The sequence below is a fragment of the Ambystoma mexicanum genome, chromosome 2q, assembly GCF_040938575.1.
Source record: "Ambystoma mexicanum isolate Mex_15411 chromosome 2q, UKY_AmexF1_1, whole genome shotgun sequence".
In the NCBI taxonomy this organism is placed as follows: Eukaryota; Metazoa; Chordata; class Amphibia; order Caudata; family Ambystomatidae; genus Ambystoma; species Ambystoma mexicanum.
Genome location: NC_090924.1, coordinates 466,310,655 through 466,335,458, shown reverse-complemented (window position 1 = coordinate 466,335,458; position 24,804 = coordinate 466,310,655). Strand labels below are relative to the sequence as shown.

General features: G+C 45.7%; 1 protein-coding gene across 1 annotated transcript in view; it reads left to right on the top strand.

The window, feature by feature from the left end:
* Positions 1-24,804, top strand: part of SDK1 (sidekick cell adhesion molecule 1) — a 2,988,580-nt gene that overhangs the window by 2,154,103 nt on the left and 809,673 nt on the right. The window contains exon 13 of the mRNA XM_069647588.1: positions 12,941-13,117. Within this exon, the coding sequence (XP_069503689.1) occupies positions 12,941-13,117 (177 nt within the window). The remainder of the gene's footprint in view (positions 1-12,940; positions 13,118-24,804) is intronic.

Below are 24,804 nucleotides of genomic sequence, written 5' to 3'. Positions count from 1 at the left end.
ATTGAAAACGGTCTGCTCTAGTGCACAAACTCTTTGGGGTTTTCATGGATGTGTCCCCTTTCCCGGCCCTTTATAACACCCATCTGGAGCGTGATGGAATGCAATAAATGAAATGAACCTAACCAGCCACCATTGCGCCGAAGGTTTTGAGCTCCATTTCAAGCTCGGACCAGAACAGCACATTTTAAACTTGAGCAAAATTCAAAACTGGATGCCCTGACACCCCTGAAACTCAAGTCCCAGAAGTCTAAGTGTCTTCTTTTCTCCTCTACTCTGCCCTGTGCAAAAGTGGATGTTGGTTCTTTGCAATGTCAGATTCACCCCCAGTCTTGTCTCCAAAAACAAAGCGGTAGGTTTTGTGTTGGCCAATAAGCTCTATCTCCATTGTCAAAGGGCGCCCATCCCCAACTCCATGTGCTGTAAAACATAAAACACATGGTTCCAGTATCCAATCTTGGTTCTGTGGTGTAAAAAACAACCTTTCACAGATTATATTGTGAAATTCCCTCCTTCCTGACATCCCAAACGTGGGTTTAGCGCAGCTGAGAGTCATTCAGCAGGTGGGCTCTTCATCCAAATGGTTGCACCCCTCAATTCGACCACATCACCCCAGGGCTCAAGAAATAACACTGATTCCCAATATAAGGTTGGTGCATCTACAGGATGGACTGTCTCCCATGCGAGGCTCCCACCTGAATACACTGAAGCACCTGGGCCACAACATGGCCTGTCAGAGAGGTAGCAGAGAGATCCCTAGTTCCAACACACTTTGAATAAAGTGCCCCTGGAACTCTCTCTCCCATAAGCAGAGATGGGCTCCACTCTCACCATTTCTACATAGGAACTCGAGACCTTGCTGCTCAGAAAACACCCCAGCTGCATGCCTAAAGTCCGAATTTCACACTGTATACGGTGAACGTTTGCTAGCCAGGTATTCTAGATATGTTTACGTGTTGTACTCCATACTGGCAAACCTTCCGGCCACTTCACTGCCTCTTCCTCATCCACGTAGTTCTCCCTCTATGGTTCCATTCCATACTCGGTAGAACTCTAGCTAAGGGACCTGCCTCCCATACCTCTCCTGTTCCCAGTTTCTGAAGTGTATGGCCTAAGCAGCTGTTCAGTGACGTATATTGACAGTAGACGGTGAGGGCCCCTGCCTCCGGGTTCTGATGATGTCGGTCGCCTGCTCATCATGCATGGAATGTGTAGTGTCAACTGGAGCCCGGTGATGTGCGGAGCATTCCAAGATAGTCGGTCACATGGGGTGGATGAGGAGTGAAGCTCGTGCAGGGGCACCTTCGCTTATAGCGTCGCCCTGTGTGGCAGTAAAGGTGCTGAAGAAGCGTTCTCACGTTGCAAGCTCTGACTCAACACTTATCTCCTCCCCGGCCTAAACCTCCACAGTTGTAAAGCATTTGGCGTAACTCACCCCCATCCCACATCTACCCATAATATTACTCGTACCCTCCCTTGGTGCGCCGTCTGGAGTTCCTCCGCGCCATTTTCCAACCTCCTGCTCCATGCAATCTCCCATCAGCACCCTATACATCCTGCACAGTACCACCCTCCCTTCCAGCCTTAAACTGCTGCACGGAACGTCGTGCAGATGACGATTGTATGCTGCCCCGGCATTCTCACCTCCCCCTTAGGGCGTTTACTTTCTCAGCTCCCCCTCACAGCAAATCCACCAGGTACCTCTGATTGCATTACGACTAAAACGGCCACCCTATCCTCAAATTCCTGACTGCCGTCTTCTACTACCTTGGACAACCTCCTACACTCTGATCCCAACTTCTATTCATCCATGCGTTCCAAGCCCCTAACGCTGATGCCTTTTTGATAGCGTTTCCTACCTTGGCTTACCATCCTACCGAATGAGTTATTTTGGAGACAGCCTTCCATCCTCCTATGACTCCATGCTCTTGGTGTCTACCACTTTCTTTTGCCTTGCATGTCAAGCCTCTATTTAAACAACCCTGCCCTTGCCCTGGGCCCTCCCTACATTTCTTTTGACCATCCATCTCAATATCAAATGTGGCAACTGATTGAGTTTTCGCTTCATTCTCTGCAACCTGCAGACCTTTCTACACTCTCTCTTCAATCCTTTTAAAGGGTGACTCCTGCAGCATGCCCAATATAGCTCTTCGCAATACCCTGCTCCTTCACTCCCCTTGAAGAACCCGTATTCTTCAACAAACCTTTTGGTCAATTTCCTCCCGGACTAGGTTTTGGGCCACTGGTTCTCAGGCTCTTTGGTATAGTAATTTTGTCTACCACCAAGCAATTCTTGGTCCTCCTTTCCTTGTCAAATTACCTTATCAGCAAGAATTCTATCTCCCCTCCCATGCCAGGGTATTACCCTAATCTTCCTGCTTACCACTTCCTCCGGATAGCTCTTCAGAGCCTTTGTGAAAATCCCCATCACCCAGAGTCTCCTCATCCTCCCGAAGCACCCAGAGAACCTCCTGCCCTCCACATGTGGTCCCTAAAATGGGATTTCATCATGATTAATACCCCCATAATTTACTGGAGTGGCTCGTGCCAGATGCACAATACTCCCTTTTCTGTCCTGAATAAAGGGCATTCAGTCTGCTGGTGCTCAAGACTGGAGAAGTTGCTTTGGGGATCCGGCCACCATCATGTGCGCCCATGACTTTTTCTCTGACCTTGAACAAATGACTTTCATCCTTGCTCCATACCTATAATTCTGAAATAAGTATAGCTTAGCACTTTTAAGTGTAGGCTCTAAAGTGTTTATGTTCTATGCACAAAAGGGGCTTTGTGTTGCCTAGCATGCAATGTTTAGAAGTGTTGCTGTTCCTGCAGTGCTACACTGCATTAGGATGTGATGACACATGACCTTTGACCCCCAATGATATAACAGGAAGTGGCATCACATAGCAATGTCGGGAAGATAGCTCAGAGGCACCGTGCTTGGAAGCAAGACAACACGGAGCAACACAGGTTTGATGCTCGGGTCCACACTTGGTAACCTCTGGGTATTAAACGCGTTATAAATAACCAATTAAAATAAGAAAAACAAACAATGTCCCTCAATACAATAATAAACATATATTTAGGATATCACTGTGTGATATAGTATTTATAATTGTCATACGAGAACGGACCACCATATGTAGATTTAGATATTAGTGCCCAGGCCCATATTTCCTTCGGAACTGTGTGAATCCAAATCCCCTCTTTCTGTGGCTTTTCCTGCTATTTCTGCATGAATACAGGGCGAAAGTACATTCTGGGTGGACAGAGTGCAGATAAGCAGGTATAGGGATAGGGGGGAAGCCAGTATAGAAGGGGATAGGGAGAATAGGTCATCATAGAACCTGTGTTCTTTCTGGTGATAGCACACAAAATACAGTCTTCAATGATTTGGGAGGCTACCATCAGCATTCTTTACTGATCAAACAAGTTACCTTCAGGGTTACTTCTCATTAGGATGGGTTGTGATGTACTGTTTGCGGTTGTTTCTAGAACTTGAAGGTACATTACTTATGCATGGAAAGAGCCAGATATGCCTTCGGAACTAGATCTAAGTTGAAAATGGGTTTGAATAGTGTCTTCACTAATACCGATATCATATTCCTGTCTCTCTCCAAAGTGCTTGCATACCTCACGAGCAACAAGATATTTCAAGTTCTTATTCCTACACATTACTAATTACTAGTATTTCTCACGTTAACAATCAAGTACATGTTTTCAAGGAGCATTTTTATTCTGAAATCATACACAAAACACCATTCACCCACATGTATAGCCTCTTTCAAGACTATTAACATATAGCAAACAAAAATTGTTTTTGTAGATTGTCACATGTTCCTCATGTCATATCTGAAGTATGCCTTGTCAGGCAAAGAACAACCAGGATTACATTTTCGCACATTGTCTTTTGTTGTGAGTCTGAGTCCTCAGAGTAATTTATTGTGATGTGTACTATTCAGACCTTCTAGGATTTTGCGGCATGAAATGGCAAATTTTGGGGCATGAAATGGAAAATTTTGCGGTACAAACCTTTATTTATTGCAGCATTTTTGCGGGACATTTTGTATTAACTGGAGGTTGTAAGATTGCCACATTGCAGGAAATAGGCAGAGTACAAGGCTACAAGAGAGCCAGGGTATCATTATTATGTATCTTTTGTATTAATTTAATAGGAAGAGTCCCAGATGTCTCTGGCTTGGCAGAAGAGTGTTTGATTTGGCTACATTTCTGGTTTAATGTTCATGCCTATTTAATAGTATTAACTAAATTGATCATTATCAGTTGTAATCCTGAAAATATTCCCCTTCTATGTTCTCCAATCCCCCAAACACCCACACACCTCTCTCACCAATACACATCTCACCAACTCTCCATCACAACTTGCATTCCTTAACCTCTCACTCTGTCATACAAATACTCACGTGCTATGTCACACTGTCAAGTCACAATCTGCACTGCCCAGCCCCTGCCACACTCCAAATCATACTCTCAACTCACACCTTGCACTCTACAATTCCTCCCGCAATATACAATCCTTCATTCTTTTGTGCTGCTTCTGCATCTTGCATCCTTTCTCCCATTCTATCACACTCTTCCCTCATTCTTTTTCCCAATCTGCAGCTCACTGCCTCTTTCTGGCCAACCGCTTCCTCTCTGCTTTCTGGCTCACTGACCACACGCTCCCTCTACTTTCTGTACCTCTGCTCGCTCTCAGATTTCTGGCCCACCGCATCACTGCTTCCTGTGCTCCCTTGTGCAGTGCTTCCTCCTCTGATCCACTGCTCTCCCTTTGCTTTTTTACCTATCACTTCACATCTCACCCATCACTCTCCCTCTCTCTCATAGTGTAACCATTTTTAATTTTTTTTAAATGTAGATTTTGACCCAGTTCCTCAAACAATGGGGCATTTAAAAAAAGAACAGAGGATATGCTATTTTTAGACAACCCATTTTTGGAAATGAGCAGGTCACCTTATTCTCAAAGGTGACCGGCGCATTTCCACAGGCTTGAGCTGTAGCACAAATTGTGCGCTGGCCAGCTGCCTTGAATGGTGTTCTGGGTTGTTTGACCGAAGTGTAATTATTTGCGGCGGAATTGACCGTAGTCGATTTCACTGCGAATTGATTTGCACTTTAGCCAAACAACCCAAAATGTACCTTTCACCACCACCCCGCCCCCACCCCTACTTAACTGCTTGGTTGCTGCCGCTTCCCCTGCAACCCTGCGGTGCCTAATCCGTCCCTCTAACGCGGGTCGGATCCAACTCCGCAGGGTCCCTTTTTCGTTATTTTCTTTTTTTTTCTGTCCCTGCCTCCAATTTTGAGGAAAAAGGGGAAAACACTTCTGTAACCACCCTAGACCAAAAATACTGAACATGGGGAGCGGGCGACACCCCCGCAACACATGTTCAGTATTTATAAAAATTGATCGAATAGTACTGGACGAAAGAGCTCAAATTGTAACATTCGATCGATTTTTGTCATCAAAATGGGCAGTACTTTGAATAGAATCGCTCTCCCGACAGTGTTCTGCAAGCTCCCAGCGCCTTTCACACGGACAGGCCCTCCAGGTGCCTGCCACTGTAAAATGCGACCCAAAAAATGCATTTTTATCCTGTTTGAGGAACAGAAATGCAAACAACACAGCAGCGGTTCATACCTTAAAAGAAATGCATGACAGGGTCAGGAAAGACCCTGTCATGCAGTGGCAGCCCCACATCCCGTACGCGTAGGGTTGCCTACAATTTCTGCACATTTAAAAGTGAATCTTGCTTGGAAATGAGGGATGCACTTTTAAATTGACAGTAACACCACTTTATTTGATCAAGGAGGTGAAAAAGGCCATCTGAATGGGCACGCATATAAAAGGTGCCCATTCATGTGTCCCTTGTGAATTAGGCAGCACTTTCTTGGGGCGCAAGTGATGAGATGTGTTAGCGCATTTCATTTCTTGTGTAAAAAAAAGTTGAGAACTTGGCACCCTTGGTATTATTTTTTTAAAAACAGTAATTTTTGCATATTACTTTTTTTTAAAAATGGAAAAAAAATGTTTTTTTTTAAAGATGCTGTTTTTGCACATTTTGCGGGATCGCAAAATCACTATAAGCTGGAGGGCCTGACTATTCATGTCATTAACAGTTCTTTTGAAAGCAAACATAGGGTTTGGGAAAGGAAGGGTGGTCGAGTGAATCATGGTTTGCCAAGGATATGGAAAGAGAGGCAGTTGTGGCCCTGGAGGTTGGAGAGATTGTTTCCCTCGTCCTCTGGTAATTTTGTTACCATTTGGAAACCTGCAAAATTGCTTAAGACCTAGCTAGTAAATAGACTACTTCAAATGCACTATCGGGAATCCTGCAGTAGAGGCACATAGCCCTGTCTGCCCCAGGCCTAATCCCTGCCCTAATGTCCTTGGAGCCTGCAGTCACAGCAGGACAGATATGTATGTATATAGCTCACGTTATCTTTTGAAGAAAGTAAGTATTGCTTAGATATTAATTTCTTTTGAGGGAAAATAATCGCCATCTGTAGCTTCTGAATTAAAGCATATTGCTAGTTTGGACAAATTGGACAAAGTTATACACCATACAAATAAAAGCAAACCTAAAACTGCTGGAAAAGCTGGCACTCCCAAATCTAAGTGCCCGCCCTGGTTGTAATTAGAGAGGAATTGAGTCATCCGAAAGAACCTCTTTAACACAATATTACAATATTCGGACGTTGCATTCGTAGGCAAGCTGCAGGCAACTTCTAACGTCATAGTAGTCTTTCAAAAGCTACTTCTGACCTCGCAGCAGGGTGAGTCTGGTGTTCTTACCTTGCCAAGTGCTGTTAACACATGGAAGCACAGTCTGTAAAGAGCAACCATGAGTCGCTCACTTCAGAGATCTGTTTGGAACCTGCAAGCCAGAGTTTCAAATCCCAGCCAAAACGACTCAGTGCTATGAGTAAGTGCAGCACGGATCTGGGTAAGTGCAAGGATGCAGGGGACTGTAGGGTTCCAGATACAGCTGCTAATGAGCAGTAGGCCTGGAGGCAGTGCAGGGGCTACTGGTCAGGGGGAGCCTGGTACCCGTGAGACTATGAGGGTAGCCAGGGATCCAGTCAGCGCAGCATACAGGTTGGTCAGCAGGGGGGATAGAGAGAGAGAGAGAGAGAGAGAGAGACAGAGAGAGAGAGACAGAGAGAGAGAGAGAGAGAGAGAGAGAGAGAGAGAGAAAGCAGAAGCAAAAAGGAAGGTCTTGAGCTGCTTCCAGAGCTTCAGGTGGCCCGATTCAAGTTAGAGAGGGGCAGGGAGGCCATTCCAGAGGGAGGCACCTGCAGAGGAGAGAAATCTATCACCCCCACCTGCTGTCTGCCTGGAGACGCGTCTGACCCTCAGAGAGTTGGAGGTGGCTGACTGAAGGGCTCGAGAAGGAAGGTGTTTAGGAAGAGAGAGTTGGATGTAGTGTGGGCCCCTGCCCCAGAAAGCTTTGTGGATGATTCTGCGGGTCATGAACTTGATGCAGCCACCAGGAGTCAGTGGAGAGATTTCAGGGCTGGAGAGATACGGTTCCTGGGCTTGAGGCCATGGACAAGTTTTGCAGTCCTGTTCTGGATTAGTTGCAGAGGGCGGAGAGTAGAGGAAGGCAGATTGAGAAAGAGGTTGTTGCAGTAGTCCAGCCTAGAGAGAACCAGGGCTCTGGAGACAGTGAGCCTCTGGGGGAAAGTGAGGAAAGGAAGAATACCTCTGAGTAAGGTGCAGCTGGTAGTGGGCCTTCTTGGTAAGGTCTGTGATGTGAGGAGAGAAGGCGAGCGGAGTCGGAGATGACACCAAGGTTTTTCCCCTCACAGGAAGGTGGAGGACGAGGGCCCAAGGAAGGCAGCCAGAGTGAGAGAGGGAACGCGGAAGCAGGGGACCCAATGAGGAGGATCTCAGACTTACTGGCATTAAGATAGAGATCGTTGGAGGCGCACCACTCCTGAATCGCGGATAGACCGTCAGGAATGAGCAAGTGACGAGAGGAGGCCGAGGGTAGCCTGAAGGTGAACTGAGTGTCTTCTGCATAACACTGAAAGTTAGAGGAAAAGGTAGAGATAAGTAGGGACAAAGGGGCCAAGTAGACATTGAAGAGCTAGGGTGAGAGATTAGAGCCCTGGGGAACACCACATGTGGAGAGAGAGGTGGTGCAGATAAAGGACCCAAGTTAGACCTGGCAGGGACAGTCCAGGAGGAAGGAGGTCAAGCAAGCCACGGCCTGATCCGTGATGCCCCGGTTCTCACGGAGATGATTGATCAGGATGGCATGATTGACCGTGTCAAAAGCAGAGGAAAGATCAAGGAGTATGAGAACAGAAGGAAGGCTAGAATCGAGATTAGTGAGCATATCTTCACGGGTGTTCAGGAGAGCAGTGTCCGTGCCTCTGGCTGCTCTGAAGCCAGACTGATGGTTATGGAGACAACCAACAGATTCAAGGTGAAGAGTAAGCTGGAAGATGGGCCTGATTTTCAAGGAGTTTGCCCAGTAAAGGAGTGATAGATATTGGTGGTAGTTTGCAGGACAGGAAGGATCGGCAGAAGGCTTTCTCAGGAGGGGGTGCACAAGGGAGTGTTTGAGGGGAGAGGGGAAAGTTCCAGTGGCAAAAGAGTGATTGCAGAAATCAGCCAAGGCTAGAACAAGGGTGTCAATGTGGTCCTTGATGGTTCTGGAGGGGCAGGAGAGCACATGCTTATATGACACTTTCATAGATCAGACTTGTCTAGAAACCTTGTCCGGAGTGGTCGGAGAGAAAGAGGAGAAAGGAGGGGGAGACGGAGGGGCAGCCGGAGGGGGGCCAAGAGAGGTAGAGGAAGAGCAAGGGTAATGGTAATGTGTAATAGGAAATGTTAACAGCCGTGATTTCAGAGAGACACAGCAGCTGTACAGGTGCTATGTTTTAATGGACAAGGTGAATAGTATTGAGTTGCGAACAGGATCACAGTTTTATCCATATCAAAGATTATATTTATAGTATAGTAGGTATGTATGTCTATCTATTAAACGGTGTCTCGATAAATCACAGACCCACCACAACGCATCAGAGGCATTCACAGGGACACTACACTGTTAATGATTGGCGATATGGTTTATAGATCCAATAAAATAAAAATACCAACTCCGGCTCCTTTTGCTGAACAATAGCACCGACACCAACAAGGAACATCCAAACAAGCTACGAAGCTTCCCAGAAATATCAGTGGAAACTTTCGTCAAACTGGTACACCAAAGCAACAACTCAGGCTCTCCTGAAGACCCATGCCCCCCGGACATATACAAAATAATTCCCAAACAAGGAACCCCCATGGAATACCACAGGAATCTCCTCAACCTCTCAATCTCAACAGGTAAGGTACCACAGTCCTTCAAATTGGCTTACATCAAGCCGCTACTCAAAGACACAACAGGAAACGTAGAGGACTTATGCAACTACAGACCCATTTCCAACATACCCTAAATAGCCAAACTGCTAGAAACATACGTCTACTCGATAACCCAAGAATTCATAGAAGAGCACTGCCTACTAGACCAGGCACAGGTTGGTTTCAGACCAATGAGAGGAACACAATCAGCTCTCCTCTCAATATGAAACGACCTAAAAACGAACGCAGACTCGGACAACAGTAACGCCCTGATTCTCCTTGATCTATCCGCAGCTTTTGATACTGTCAACCACAACATCCTCATAAAGAGATTAGAAGGACTAGGAATAACAGACACTGCCCTACTATGGATCAAAACCTTCCTAACAAACAGAACAGAAACCATATGGATGAAACCTTTTAAGTCCAAACCTAGAGACTCCACCTGCGGAGTACCACAAGGATCATCTTTCTCCCCGCTTCTATTCAACATACACATGTACCTATTAATCAAACTCATCAAAAAACACGTCCTCACATGCTACAACTACGCCGACGATACTCAAATAATCTTCAACATACAAGACAACCGAGAAGAAAACACCACACTAGAGAATTGCCTTTGTGATATATTCAACTGGATGAACCTCAACCACCTCAAAATCAACCCAGGCAAAACAGAGATAATGATTGTTTCAAAAAAGGGAGGAGACATCAGCTACATCCCCTGGCCAAGAGAGCTTGGCACCACACCAGCACCATCATCAGTTGTAAAAAACCTAGGGGTCCTGATGGATAACAACCTCACTCTAGAGCCACAAGTAAACGCTCTACTCAAGAAATGTTTCTTTCTCCTGCAAGCAGCAAAAAGGATCCTTCCGTTCCTGTCATTCGCCAACAAAACACTTACCATCATCGCTCTGATCATGTCCAGAGTAGACTACGCCAATAGCCTATACCTGGGCATGCCCGAATGACTTCTAAAAAAAACTACAACGCATACAAAATGCGGCAGCCAGACTCCTCCTCAAGCTACCCAGAAGAGAACACATCACACCCGCGCTAAAAATACTTCACTGGCTACCATTAAAACAGTGAATAAAGTTCAAGTCCATGTGCATCACGCACAGACCAATACACAAACAAGGCGCAGAAATCCTAAGCGATAAACTACGCCTACATCAACCGTCAAGAACACTGAGATCAAGCACCAACATCCGCCTGGAACCAAACCCCTATAACAGAAGAATACTCAGAGGATCCTGTTTCTCTGACCAGGCACCGAAAACCTGGAGTGATCTACCTAAGAATATACGGAACACAACAAACCACCTAGCATTCAGGAAACTCCTCAAATCATGGCTCTTCACAGCGTAACTACAGCAGCGATGCACTAAAATCCCCAACCAGCTAAACAACGATAAATAAAAACACCAACCTCGGTCACTCCCAAAATGGACATACACGGAACCCAAAGAACGGACCCCACGACAGACCATACGTTATTACGGGAAATAGCCACTGAAGGAGGTCTCAGACCGAGACGAAAAGCCCTTAAATGACTCATCCACTGCCTCCCAGCCGTACCATATCCAATCTCCCAGCAGACACATTTAGATAGAAAGTTTGTAAGAGGAGACCACAACACCTGCTCCATCACCCAAGGAGGAGAATAGGCACCCAACCCACATTAACCAATCCATCAGAACTAGAACACCTACAGAGCTTGCTAGAATAGAACGGCAAGCGCATCGCACCAACTAAAACCCAACCCACAACACTCACTCCATCAGAATTAGAACACTTACAGAGCGCGTTAGAAGAGCACAAGGAGAGTCTCACACAAACCTAAAACCCTGCCAGGCGCAACCCCTTCGCCCATCCTGATGAGATTGGGAGGATTAGCGAGCGCCACACTCGGTCAGAGTTCTGAATGTTAGCATGTTAAACCTCATATAACCCACCAACAAAAAACTCAGCATCTCTGCAGACGTATCTCACTCAAAAATCTCACACAACCATCTCTCGCACAACAACCCGCACGCACTTCACAACACCGCAACAACACATAAGCCGCACCAAAAGCACACGAGGACTGACATCGATCCGATACCCGCACCAAAGCTCAGCACCCGGTGTATACCGAGTTGAAGCTGCCAGCAGAACACCACTCCTCTCACTATCCTACTCCCGCTTCACCTACTAACCCATCCCACCTTCTCGTTTACAGATCCGCCAGAGCGCCTGGGGACCAACTCTGTTGGTGGCGGTGCGCGGTACAAATACCTTTAACATTTAACTCCTGGTATCAGTGCCAGCCCCATGTCTGCCAGTGCCCTGTGCAAGATTTTGTGTTGCCTCACCCTCCCCAATATACTGAAGGCATTATAGTAGTATTTCTAGGAAGTGCATGCTTCCTAGAAATACTACTTTAATGCAAAGGTTTAGGAGGGTGAACCCGTCAGAATATGTCCTTTAGGACAGTGGAAAAGAAAATGCTCTGTGATTATTGCATTTACATTATTTTTTATAAAGCAATAAACAATACCTTCAAAATAGCTCTGTTTCCATACCTGCCCCAGAGGGTCGCAAACTCCGTTTAAGGTTGAGTGGTGATTTTCCGGTTATTTTTCATGTAGCTGGCGAATTCGCGGCTGTCGTGATAAGCAGTGCTGTATGTATGAGGGGTCTGAGGGGAGAGATGGGCCCGGCATCTAACTGCCAGCCAGCTGCTCCTGCAAAGCAGCCTCTATGTAAATACGGAGGAGGTGACCCCATCCCTCGCCTGTGAGCATCCCAGAGTCTTTAGAACTAGGACCGCCACTAATCGCGCCAAACCATCACAAATGCAGGACAGCAGGGGGCTCCGTTCTGCATCAAGAACAGGTATCAGCCGACTAACAGAACGGAACCTCCTGCTGTTCTTGTACGGTGCGTGTGAGGGCCGCGCCCGGCGCAGCGTGATTCTTCCATAGGCGCTCGGCCAGAACGATAGTGTCATGTAAACTTAAGTGAGCTGGAGGCGAGCCAGCCTTTATTTTCTGGGCTGGGGGGTTGGGTGGGGGGGACTATTTATTTATTTATTGCATTTGTTGATAGCACCCAGACCCAGAGGTATCACGGCTTCTTGTGTGGCCGCACCCCCTGAGCGCCCCTTGAGCCGGCGCTGCCTGTTAAATTTGCTTTTTAATGATAATATATTCGCTGCTCCTGTCATTTCTCATTAGGTTAAGGACACTTTGGAATGGCTCAGCCAGAGTAAGGGGGAATCATTGTCCTCCCGCTGCCACTCAAGAATATATGCGGGAAGGAGAAACGCGCAGCGTAATATTAGAGTCCAATTATTGAGGCATAATTTAGCCGACCCGATAGCAACATTACTAGGCCGTTGTGCATAAGTGCATTCCTAAAGGGTGCTCGATTAGCCCGTGGCAGGTGCGTGTGACGCGAACTGGGAGAGAAGTGCAGCGTTGGGTGTACGCATGGAAGAATATTGTGCTTTTACTGTCATGTTAGATGTCCCTGCAAGCCTTTCAGTAATAGCATCATGCTTGTGCTCTGCAGGTTTTTGTGGAAGAAAGACAACACACTTGTTAATCCATCCAGCAGCTCCAGGATTCTGTTGGCTCAAGATGGCTCCCTGTTCATCAGCCAGACGTGGTCAGGCGACATTGGAGACTACACCTGTGAGATCATTTCTGTGGGTGGCAACGATTCCAGGATGGCCCGGTTGGAAGTGATGTGAGTATTTCTGTTTCTCATTTTCAGGTCTGGCTCCTAGTGAGGTAAACGTATTTTTTTGGTAGTGTGTGGGGGCGAGATGACGGATGGCATAGTGGAAGCAGGTAGCTCTAGGCTTCCACCTTTTTGCTCGTGCAATGCACTTGAACCCCAACTATTTATTAATATCAGCTCATAGTGAGGCAATATAGTTTTAGCTCCGAGGTTGTACTGGAGTGTCACGATTAGATTTGGGGCCAGATGGCTACATAGATTTGGCTGATAGGTGGGTCTTTTCCAGCACTATTAGTTATGTACTGCCACCTAGTAAGGCTATATTAGCTTTGACCCTGTGTGGGGCTTCAGTGCCAGAGAGCAGCAAGGAAACTAGTAAAGATATACATGGGTGAGCCTTGCAACACGGAGCTCCCACCGATAGGCACCGGAGCTGAGGAGGTTGGTGGGGCTTGGTTAATGCATGGGCTTGCACGATCTGAATGACACAAGGCCTAGTAAGATTGTTTGTTTTGTCCTCTCTATGTCTTCCCTCCCTTGTCTTGTTGCGCCTAGAACCACTTGTGTACAAGCGCGTTATAAATGATTCAGCATATCATCCGTCAATGGGGATACCTGTGTGGCACGTGCAGCCATGCAGGCTGACTCCATGTCCTTGAATGGAGCCTGGACAGAGCTGCGCATTAAAGGTGTTACCGCTTCAAGATTCAGAAAGGTTGGCTTTACCTGTGCCTGTTTTTTTGGAAATAGGTATGGGTCAGTGACATATTTGGCGGCAAACCAGAGTTGGCAAAATTCGTCCAAATGTAGACTTCACCTTGGGGGTGAATTTCTAGCTGTTTTTGTCCCTTCAGAAGGCGAACAAAGTAACTTTATTGCTTCGAGGGTCTAAATATTTTGCCCAATTAGTAGGCCGAAATGTTTTATGTTACTAACTGGCTGAAATATTTACCTCTTCGAAGAAATAAAAAGCAAGCGCAGAATGTTGTGTGACAAAACTTGCCAAAATTGGCAAGTCATGCCCTGTGGATAAAATGGTCAAGCAAACTGATTTTACCCAAAATGTTCCACCAGGTGGGACATATTTCGCCCATTCCACCCAGCCCTTACTACTTTTAAGCACGACTTGTTCACTGTTCCCGGCCGTCAGGCTGCGTTGCATTAGTCGGCAAAGGATACGCATGTCTGATTATACAAATACAAGAGTATTGCCGGCCAGGCTGCCGGGGCCCAAAGCCAGCAGGCTCCGCTTGTGGCTTCACTGTCTTCTCTGGGTCCTCCTGGCTCCAAGTGCTGCTTATTGTGCTATCTTGTTTTTTTTAATTTTTATTTTATTTTCAATTTAAATGTTAGAACAACACAAAAAACAGCAAGATAACAAAGCAAAATAACTATGTATAACATTACGAAGCATTAAAACAAAATAGATAAAATAAACAGAAAAATAACCCCCCACCCCCCAGTCATAAGATCCACATCTGATAATATACAATTGTTAGTTCCAATGCCAGGTTCAATACATAGAAAGAAATCTCTCCCATATCTTCTTGAATAACATATTTTTGCCTTGTTTTCTGTACATTTTGCATTTCATGTATCCAATCATCCTTATGTAAGATAACAGCAGTTTTCCAATTCCTGAGGATGATTTTCTTCCCAACCATGGTACCTCTAAATAACCTCTAAATAACCATTTCTTCTGGCTCTGAGTAAGATCTTCTAAAATGTCATATCCCAGCACCAATCAAACTCAATTTTCTCATCCAAAACCTTCTCAAATATCACACCTATTTCTGTCCAAAATTCCCGCACCTTCCTGCAGTACCACAACATATGTTCCATTGTACCGGTCTCATGAACACAGGCCCAACAACCTGGATCGTCCTTCAGGCCTCTTTTCCATAACCTCTCAAGGGTCCAATAAACCCGATTCAGGACCTTCATTTGTCTCGTCCTCTCAGTCAGACCCAAGGAACATAGTTTAACATTTGCACACATTCTTGTCCACAAATCCACTGTAATTTCAGAACCAATTCTACTACTCCACTCATCTCTCAGTAAATCATTGCCTTTGTATTCATTCACAATCAGTTTGTACACCCGACTAGCCAGACCACCTTCCCCAATCTTCGATTCTCTTCTGAGTATGTCCAGATTCATTCTGGCCTTCCAATCAATCACACCAATAGCATTCTTCAGTTTTCTGTAATCTGAGACCTTGACATTTTCAATATTAAACTGTTGTTGGATTTCTCTAATACTCAACCATTGGCCATCCTGAAAGAGATCCTCAATCCAACTGACACCCCTCCCCCCAGAAACCATTCCGGCCAGAACAGATATTTGTTCTCTAGTTTAATGGAAGGATTCATCCATACCGGTGCTCCGGGGTCTTTATATGCATTCACATTCAGCATTGTAGTCAATTTTTCCCAAGACCTTCTCAGACAGACAGTCAATGGATCGTTCACACATCTCGTTCTTGATTCTCTGGTCAACATCGCCCTGGGTGATAGAGGACCATTATAACTCGTCTCAGCTATAACCCACTCATCAGGTAACTGTGCCAGAAATGTAACCATGAAGTCACAAATATAGGCAAGGTGATGTGCCCTAAAGTTCAGCACCCCCAGTCCACCTTTATCCAAAGGCAATTGCAGTTTCCACAATTTCAACATAGGTGGTGTCCTATTCCACAAAAAACCCTGGATAAGCCTATCCAATTCATTCCAGTATTTAGTATCGATATTTAGCGGGATCATGCTCAATACATAGTTGATCTTAGGGGTCGACACCATTTTTAAAGCATTAACTTTTCCCCGTAAAGAAAGATTCAATAAACTCCATCGCTCCAAATCAGCCTTAAATGTTGAACAAACCGTTTCCATGTTTATTCTCACTAGATCACTGACCTCCGGAGTAATCCATATCCCAAGATACAACAATTTGTCCGGACACCACCTAAACCCCATACTGGTTATAAATATTTTACTACAACATAATACCAGGGGTAGCATCTCAGACTTTGTCCAATTTATTTTATAACCAGAGGTTGTGTGAAATAATGTCAATATATCCATGAGAGCTGGTAAAGACTCATCCATTTCACTAAGTACTAAGAGCAAGTCATCTGCAAACAGCCACAGATTTTGTTGTATCCCCCTGCATGACACTCCTTTTATATTTGGATGATCTCTAAATCGCAGCAGCTAGGGGTTCGATCGCAATAACAAATAACAAATAACATAGGAGATAGAGGACACCCTTGTCTCGTCCCTCTTTCTAGTTTGAGCGGGTCCGAATGAAAGCCGTTGGTGTTGACATCAGCTGTTGGTTCTGAGTATAGCAATCTAACCCAAGATCTGAAATTCTCCCCAAACCCCATTTTCTCAAGGACAGAAAAGAGGAAGTTCCAATCCACACGATTGAATGTTTTTTCCACGTCCAGTGAAAAAAACACAGTACTATCCACTGAGTCAGATGACTTAGAAATCGTGCGGAATAACCTTCTAATGTTGCTTGATGTCTTCCTTCCTTTCACAAAACCCGACTGATTTACGTGGATCAACTTTGAGAGAATATCTTCTAGTCTGATTGCCAAAATCTTTGCCAGGATTTTATTGTCCGTGTTTATAAGGCTGATTGGCCTATAACTCACTGGAAGCGTATCATCCTTCCCCTTTTTGGGAAATACAGAAATGATTGCATGTCGTGTAGTTGCTGGCAGTATACCATTCACCAAAGAGGCCATATACATGTCCTTTAACAATTCAAGGGCCGAGACTGGCAACAGCTTATAAAATTCCATTGGAAAGCCATCAGGTCCCTGCGACTTCCCTGCATTCAATCGGTTAATTGCTCTTTTGATCTCATCCAAAGTTATCTCTCCCTCAAGAATTTTTGAGTCACAATCTGAAAGCTTAGAAATCTCTGCTTTATCGAGAAAAATATTACCCTTGATTGCTTTGTCACAATTATTGCGCTATCTTGGAGAAAATAGCCCTCAAGGAAATTAACAGGGTCGCACCTGCATCCGAATGGAAGGTGTTATTGCAATCAGGTGATATGATTTGTACCTTTCCATGCTATATGCTGTTCATTTCTACACTGGGTGAAACGTCATTCCTCTACAAGGGTAATTCGTCCATGATAATCACATTGTTTGTAGCACTTCTAATCAAAACCTTGCAGTTGCTTGGCATTGCAATGAATAGTTTTCCCCAACACTGTGGTACTTAATTGAGGACAGAGTAGGTAAGGCCACAGGCTTACTCGTAGCAATGTTCACATGCTTTACGTAACTGTGGCACAGAGCTCGCTGCTGCAAGAGTGTCAAGTGGCCGCTCTATCTTACTTGTGCGGCTTAAGGCAGGAACGCTATGAAGAACTGGAGTGGTCGGGACCCAAGGATAAGAATGTGTCCTTTGTTACACATTGAGTGACTTTTCATGTGGGTGTATTTACCACAGTGTCACGTGATTGCAAACCCAGGGATGGGCGAGCTATGAAGCTGGTCAGCCATTTGCAGTCATAGCATCTTTGTAACTGATGGCAGTAACATCTCTTTGTTTCCTGAGCGCCCCTCTGCCTTGGCATCTCACAACATTTTCTGAGCCACTGACGGTGGCAATAGCTCTGCCTTCTACTGATACAGTGCCGCGTGTTCCACATTTGAGCTTGAAGCGCTGCCGTTGTAGCTTAGCAATCATCTTTCTCCCAAGGTCTATTTTTTATTTATATCAATTTTCTAGCATGTGGCCCAGGCCTCAGAGGGCACCTGAGCAGTGTCCATGATTTGCATAATCTACAGACATTGCAAGATGCAGGTCGACTAAGGACAGGCCTCCAGGAAACAGTAAAATGGCTTTGGTATTGCCTATTGCCAGGACTGAAATAGTGGTTTGATGGTCCGTCGTCACCCAGTAAGCGGGAGCCGCCTCTGGGGAATGAGAAGCTGGGAAATACAATTCTGCAAATCCTACTTCCACACGGGATGCAAGCTATACGTTTGTGTTCATTACGTTACCCTATATGCACTTAAAGGTCTACTAGAGGTGCCCTAATGTTCATGTCTATTCATTCCCAAGCACAAGAGTCGACACCACATACGGTACTTGTCATGGATATTTGCAATATCGGCTGACACACGATGTACCATTGTCCCGCATATCATGCCTGTTGTATCCATGCGCAAGAGACCTCTGGTTGATTTATGTTTTTGTATCTACAAAAGGGCTTCAAGAGAATCTAACGGTGCAAGACACTCTCCACTCTGTCTCCACTCTCCCCATGGGCTGGTGCAAGACAACAGTGCAACAAATAGAAACTTTGAACCCTGTTTATTTAGGGGTCACCCAAATGTGGTGCACACAAGGTTTGAACCCAGGTCCAAAATCTATCAAGTGTATACCAGGTGAATGCACCCCCCACATCCAATGCTGTTATCGAGAATAACCGGCCCCTGAACACCTCTGTGCTTCAAAGGACTACCTGCACACAGTGCATTTGTGGCCAGGGCCACCTCGTGACGGGATTGGCTCTGTGACTCCGCTGGATGAAAATGAGCCACCTAGGGCTGAAATTATAAACATATCCCTGAGACCAGGCCCTGCATGTATCATAGGTACATTTAGCCCAATAGAGTACCAAGATGTGTTGGAGAAGCGGCCAATCTGAAAAATTTAAAAACAATTTGACAAGATGCCCGAGGCACTATGCCCCATCTGGCTGTTTCATTCACACCCATCCTCCCTGCCCTGCACATACTGTGATGAAAGCTTTGAGAAGCCTTTATGGGAGGACAGTTAGTGTGATGTTGAAATCTCGCTGACCAAGATCAAGTTCATCTGAATTATCAATACCCCCACTTCAGAGCAGCATGTGCTGTAGGTGTGCAGCAGGGAGACCCTCAGCGAGAACCTGCCACATGGCAGCATTACATTTCTCATGCTGCCAATTATACCTGAAAGTACAAAGCCACTAGCCTGGATATGGACAAGACCCTCGAAGGAAACTGTCCATGCTGCAGACGATGAATTTTACGAATTCTGGATCAATGGGATCTAGTACGTGGAGGCCCTGCGCCTGTACCTCAACAGCTCTAGGCATTAGGGTGGCTGTGCCCAAGCCTGTCCCGACTCACATCTGTTTTTAATTTATTTATTTTCAGCAATGGAGACTACATGGGTTTGGGCCAAATAAAAGTCTGGAAAGGTTTTAAGAAATGTTGCTCTCATGTATCACAGGTATGTTTGTATGGCACCAGTTCGCCTAGGAAGTCACGCATAGCTACTGGTAACTGTTGTGGGTCATGCTAACCAGGCTCTTCCACTCAACCAACTGCAGATAAAAGCTCCCCTCAATATTGAACCCAACCTTTGCACAGCGGTTCATCCATGGTCCAATTTTGCCTAAATGATTCTAGATTGAGTTTCTGCTTGATTTGTATAAAGATCTTCTTGAATGCTGGGCCCCCAGTGATACCTCACTGAGGGGACTGTTTTGAAAGTGCATACCTTGAACGGAAGTGTATATGGGAGAAGTTAGATGTGCATTTAGGAATCCTAAACCGTGCACGTGTGAGAGGGAATTGCAAGGATAGCAGCTCAGGAGTTAAACATGTACTTGTAATGTTTGACTTCTTTGTCCAATCAACACATCATTTGTAAATAGAGATATTATGCTGCTGCCAGATCAAATACATTATACATCTTTTTGATAAGACATTCTCCATATTATCTGCACCTGCCTTTTACGTCCATGGGGGCTTGGTGTGCTCGGTGCAAGACTGCATCAATACATTCATCCAAGCATCTGCATATGAGGAATAAAGGCACTCCAACTTAACTCTGTGATGGAGAGGGTAGTGGAAGAAAATGGCCGCACAGTTTAACTGGACAGAGTGAGCCATCTTGCCAGTGACAACGAATGGAGCAGAGCAAAATGGAGGAGGCACCCCGATAACCCGGGCAGTGTCCTCCTCCTGTCCTCCCCCTCCTGGAGAAGGGGAGGCGGCACCGGCCAAAAGCGTGGCGGAATTTGGGGAAAGCCCGCGAAAGGGGAAAGCGCGGCAAACATGGGGAAAGCCCGCGAAGTGCAAAACAAAAGAAAGGGGAGGGGCTACCCCTTTATAACGGCAGGGCTCCTTACTGCAGGCAGCATCTAGCCGCAGCAGAAGGACGCCCGCCGGCCTACACAGAAGAGGACTTCTTTTTCCACCCACCCACCCTACGAACAGAACAAGCGGAGAAGCCGGGTTGTCGACGTCGCAGGACGACAAGGCGGTGTGGCGGTGTTTGGGCGAACAAACACAAGAGACAGACTCTGGATGAGCCAGGAGAAAGCCGGAAGGGTCTTTACTCTTCTCAGATTAGCGCCCCGTGGGAGCCTAAGCGGCAGGGGCGTCTGGGGGGAACAACAAGGGCTCAGCTTCCCACAAGGACACGGCACTCTCCCCGCCCAGGAGCGCCCGCAGGGGCAAGAGAGGCTCAGACGCAAAGGTGGGAGAGTTGAGCCTATTCTGGACTCTTGTGGAAGGAAAGGGGGAAGCAGAATATTTGCACACAAAGCAGTCGCTGCATCTTCTGAGTGTTTTTCACTAATGTGTGCAGTATGTTTTTATGATATTGTAGAAATAATTCTGCAGCCTTTTATGCCAAAAAACAAAGCAAGACTCATTCTACACTTTTCTGGGGGGGAGAAAGGGAATGAGCTATTGCTATGTGTTGGGTCCAAAATGGACGGATCCCGGGGTTATTAATCTACCGTAAACACTGGTTTACGACATGTCGAACCTCTGCCCTTCTGTGTACACAGTTTTTGTGTTGTCAATTCGCCGTTGGGCGGCTGGAGCCGTTTCAAAGCTGAGCGTTGAGCTATTGAATTAACCCCAGGCCCAGGAACGTCTTCCTCCCCACGCTCCCAAAATGTACTTCAAAGGAGGAGCTGTAGAAATGTCTCTTTCTCGCTTGACTGTTCTGAAATCTCCACGTTCGCAGCCCAGCCCCTAGCCTGTCTTCACAGAGTCAAATTAAATATGAGCAAAAATGGGGAAGTAGGATGTGTCTAGCGAAGACCTCAGCAGTGATTTAAATTAAAAACCGATTCTCTGGAGCCCGGGATACCTTTTATTGGTCCAACTAGATGTTACAGCACATTAACTGTCGGAATTGCATAGAATCCTTTGACGGATGGAACAGTAAATGAAGCAAGCAGCGTGCAGTTTCTATCCCGAGGGAGACAGCCATGGAAGCGGCGGGGCGCAGGGCGGGCGAAGTCGGGACAATCGGATACGGAGAGAGGTGTCGGAGGATGGTATGACGTATGAGGCAAAGGCCGGATGCTAGCAGGCAGGCGCGCTCCAGGGTTCCAGCCTCTTCATCCGTGGATTTTTTTTTTCATCTTCTCATTTTGTTACTGGACTGGTCCAGGAATTTTAAGTCTAGTATTATTACATGGCTTTGAAATTGAAAGGTGTCAATGCGTTTGAGTCTGAACTTTTAGTGAGAAATGCACAAGTATGACGGTGCTGTGGAATTGCTGAGGGGGTGACCATGAGTAAACAAATATGGGTGGCGAGTTTGGATGACTGACCAACGGTGGTAATTTGGTGACGTCATTCGACTTTTGTGCTTCACACAACAAAGGACCATTACTGATTTTGCTTCTTTGAATGACTCATTCAAATACTTCTATAATATTAATGATAATAAGCTATTAATACGAATTATATTGTTATCATTAAGCGATAAACTCAGAGAAGTGGGGGCATTAGTAGTCAGGTAATAGCCCAGGGCTCGAGTTACAGGCCAGAGCGATGCCAGGATCTTAACTTGGGCCACAGCGCCATTACCTTACCAGTAATAAACCGAGGCGTTTATAGCTTAGCACCCCCGCAGGATTGATCGGGTGCTAATAGCTTGTTTTTTTTTTAAAGTTGAGAAACAGCATGGTCGCTGTTTTTTTTTTATATACTCAATTTTATTCTGTTTTTCGAACAAAGTCACGGCTCAGAAAATGGGCCCTATTGTGTACAGATCAAACTGTGCATTTTATACATATAAACTATGCACGATTACAGTCTGCATTCAAGGTATACTTTGAGCCATATCCCAGGAACGAGGTCATAGCAGCTACTTTGTGGGAGAAATAACGTGCTAATAAGACACCTGTGGCCCGTGCAACAGACATTCTTAACAAAGGAAACAAACAAAGAAATTGGATGGCCATAGAACAAAAATGCTGGACAGATACGATTGGTGGCCTCACCCTGCCACCAATATATCCTCCCAGTCTATGCGATCCAGACCACTCGGCTCAGCCTCTTCCAACTTCCTTGTTCTTATCTCATGGGCTTCTTTTAGCAGCAGAAGCCTTTGATAGACCGCAGATGGAGCAAGGTTCTGCTTAAACCCAACTCTGTGAGGTGCACTGACAGTTGTTTTCTGAACAGGGAAATACAAGATTGGGAAAAAGGTCCACCAACTCTCTTGAATGTGAGAGCGCCCTTTTAACGGCATATCTGGCTGGGGAGTCCATTACCCTTCTCTTATGTTTCTGGGGACCGACATCTGTGTTTAAAACAGAAGATGGAAAACCTTTTGGTAAATGAAAGAGTTGTTTTGATAGTTCTATTGGCACTTTGAAAGTTTGCCACTTCAATAATTTACCACTGTGATATTTTGTCATTCTGATAGTTTGCCACTGTGATATTTGGCCGCTTAATAATTTGCTAATTTGAGATTTTACCACTTTGATGATTTGCCACTGTTCTCTTTTTCGACTTTGATAATTTACCACTGTGATATTTTGGCACTATGCTAGTTTGCCACTGTGGTATTTTGCCACTTAGATAATTTACTGCTGTGCTATTTTGTCACTTTGATAGTTTGCCATTGCCCTTTGGAAACTTTGCCACTTTGGCAGTTTGCAACAGTGACATTTTGCCACTTTGACAGTTCGTCTATGTGACATTCTTGCTACGTTGATAGCTTGACAGTTGGATTTTTTGCCACTGTGATATTTTGCCACTTTGATAGTTTTCTACCGTGATAGTTCACAGTTTTAATAATTACCACTTTAAAACTTGCCACTTTAGTAATCGTCCACTGGACTACTTTGCAACTTTTAAAACTGCTCTATTTCCCAACTAAGACACTTTTATAGTTTGCCACTGTGCTATCTGCCACTTTGATATTTCATCACTATGATATTTTGACATTTTGCCACTTGGATAATATGCTGCTATGATATTTAGCAAATAGGATATTTGCCAGTTTCACAATTTGCTGCTGCAATAATTTGCTACTGTGGTACTTGACCACTTTGATGATCTGTCAGTGTGACATTATGCAACTAAGATAATGTAGCATTGGGATTCTGTGAAGTCATCAGGAAGTAGACGCAGAGAACCGAGGAATGTATGGGCTACAAACCTTAATTAAAATCACAGTAAGGTTGGGATAAGGTCTAACTTGCGCTATGATAAGTTGAGATTTCCCTACCCAACTCAGACTAATGGTAGTCTGTGTCAGGAAGTCCAAAGTAAATGTCTGTCCGTGTCCAAAACCTATACTTGCCCTCACATCTATTTGTTCAAAATGTGTAGGGATGTCAGCATCAAATGAAAACGTTTTCAAGCCAAGGTTCAGAGCTTCTTCCAGCTCCTGGTCGGAAAAGGGGTTCTCCCTTCCCCAGGATTCCAGATAGATCACTTTCAATCAAAAGGGGTTCCCTTCCGCAGGCCTTCAAGTCTGTCACTGTTTTCACAACAATGCATATCCTACGGTTTCTTACGGACTTTCAGGCTTCTGTGTCTTTCACCAATATCACAAAGTTCAGCTCTTTAAGTTCACAATACAGGGTTCGAAAATGAGGGGAGCTGAGAGATTTTTAGCTCCTGCTTCTAGTGGTTAGCTTGAGAGAAAAAGCTACCAGGAGGTACATTTGGCTCCCCAGGCAATTTGTGCCTTACAAACATGCACCTGACATTTACTTTGACTATTGAAAATGCTACTATAGAAGAATTAGGACAGATCTAGTACAAGAGCCGGCCTTAGGGGGGGACAAGCCGGGCGACTGCCCAGGGCGCCATGCCCCCCAGAGCACCATTAGCCCCCGCCACTCCAGCACGGGGGAGTCTTTCAAAGGTTCCCCCGAGCTGGCGTAGCAGGAGAAGGCGCGGCAGGCGGGCTTTTGCATTAAAATGCTCCCACGGTGGTGGGCGCATCCAATAACAATACAGTGCTGTAGTCAGCACCCTATTGTTACCAAATGCGCCCCTCACCGCAGGCGCTTTCAGTGACAAAAGGCGCCATTAGCCCCCCACCATGCCAGCTCGGGGAGTCTTTCAAGGGCTCCCCCGAGCTGGCGTAGTGTCAGAAGGCGTGGCAGGTGCTTTGCGGCGGCGGGCTCATTTAATGACAATTGGGTGCTGACACGCCCCATTCATATCATTACCTCCTCGCCGGAGCGAGGACGTTTAAAAAGAAAAAAGGCACTTTGTGGCCTGCGCACCCCGCGCCCCCCTGTTGACCAGGGGGGGGCGCCAATTCGCCCAGGGCGCTGCTGCCCCTAAGGCCGACCCTGTCTAGTACATATTTAAACACAATGAATCAAGCATTGTGTGCAGTAAGTTAACGTGTTCATCTCATGTGGAAGGTAGATTTGCGGTGTGCTGTGTACTTGCTCCTGGT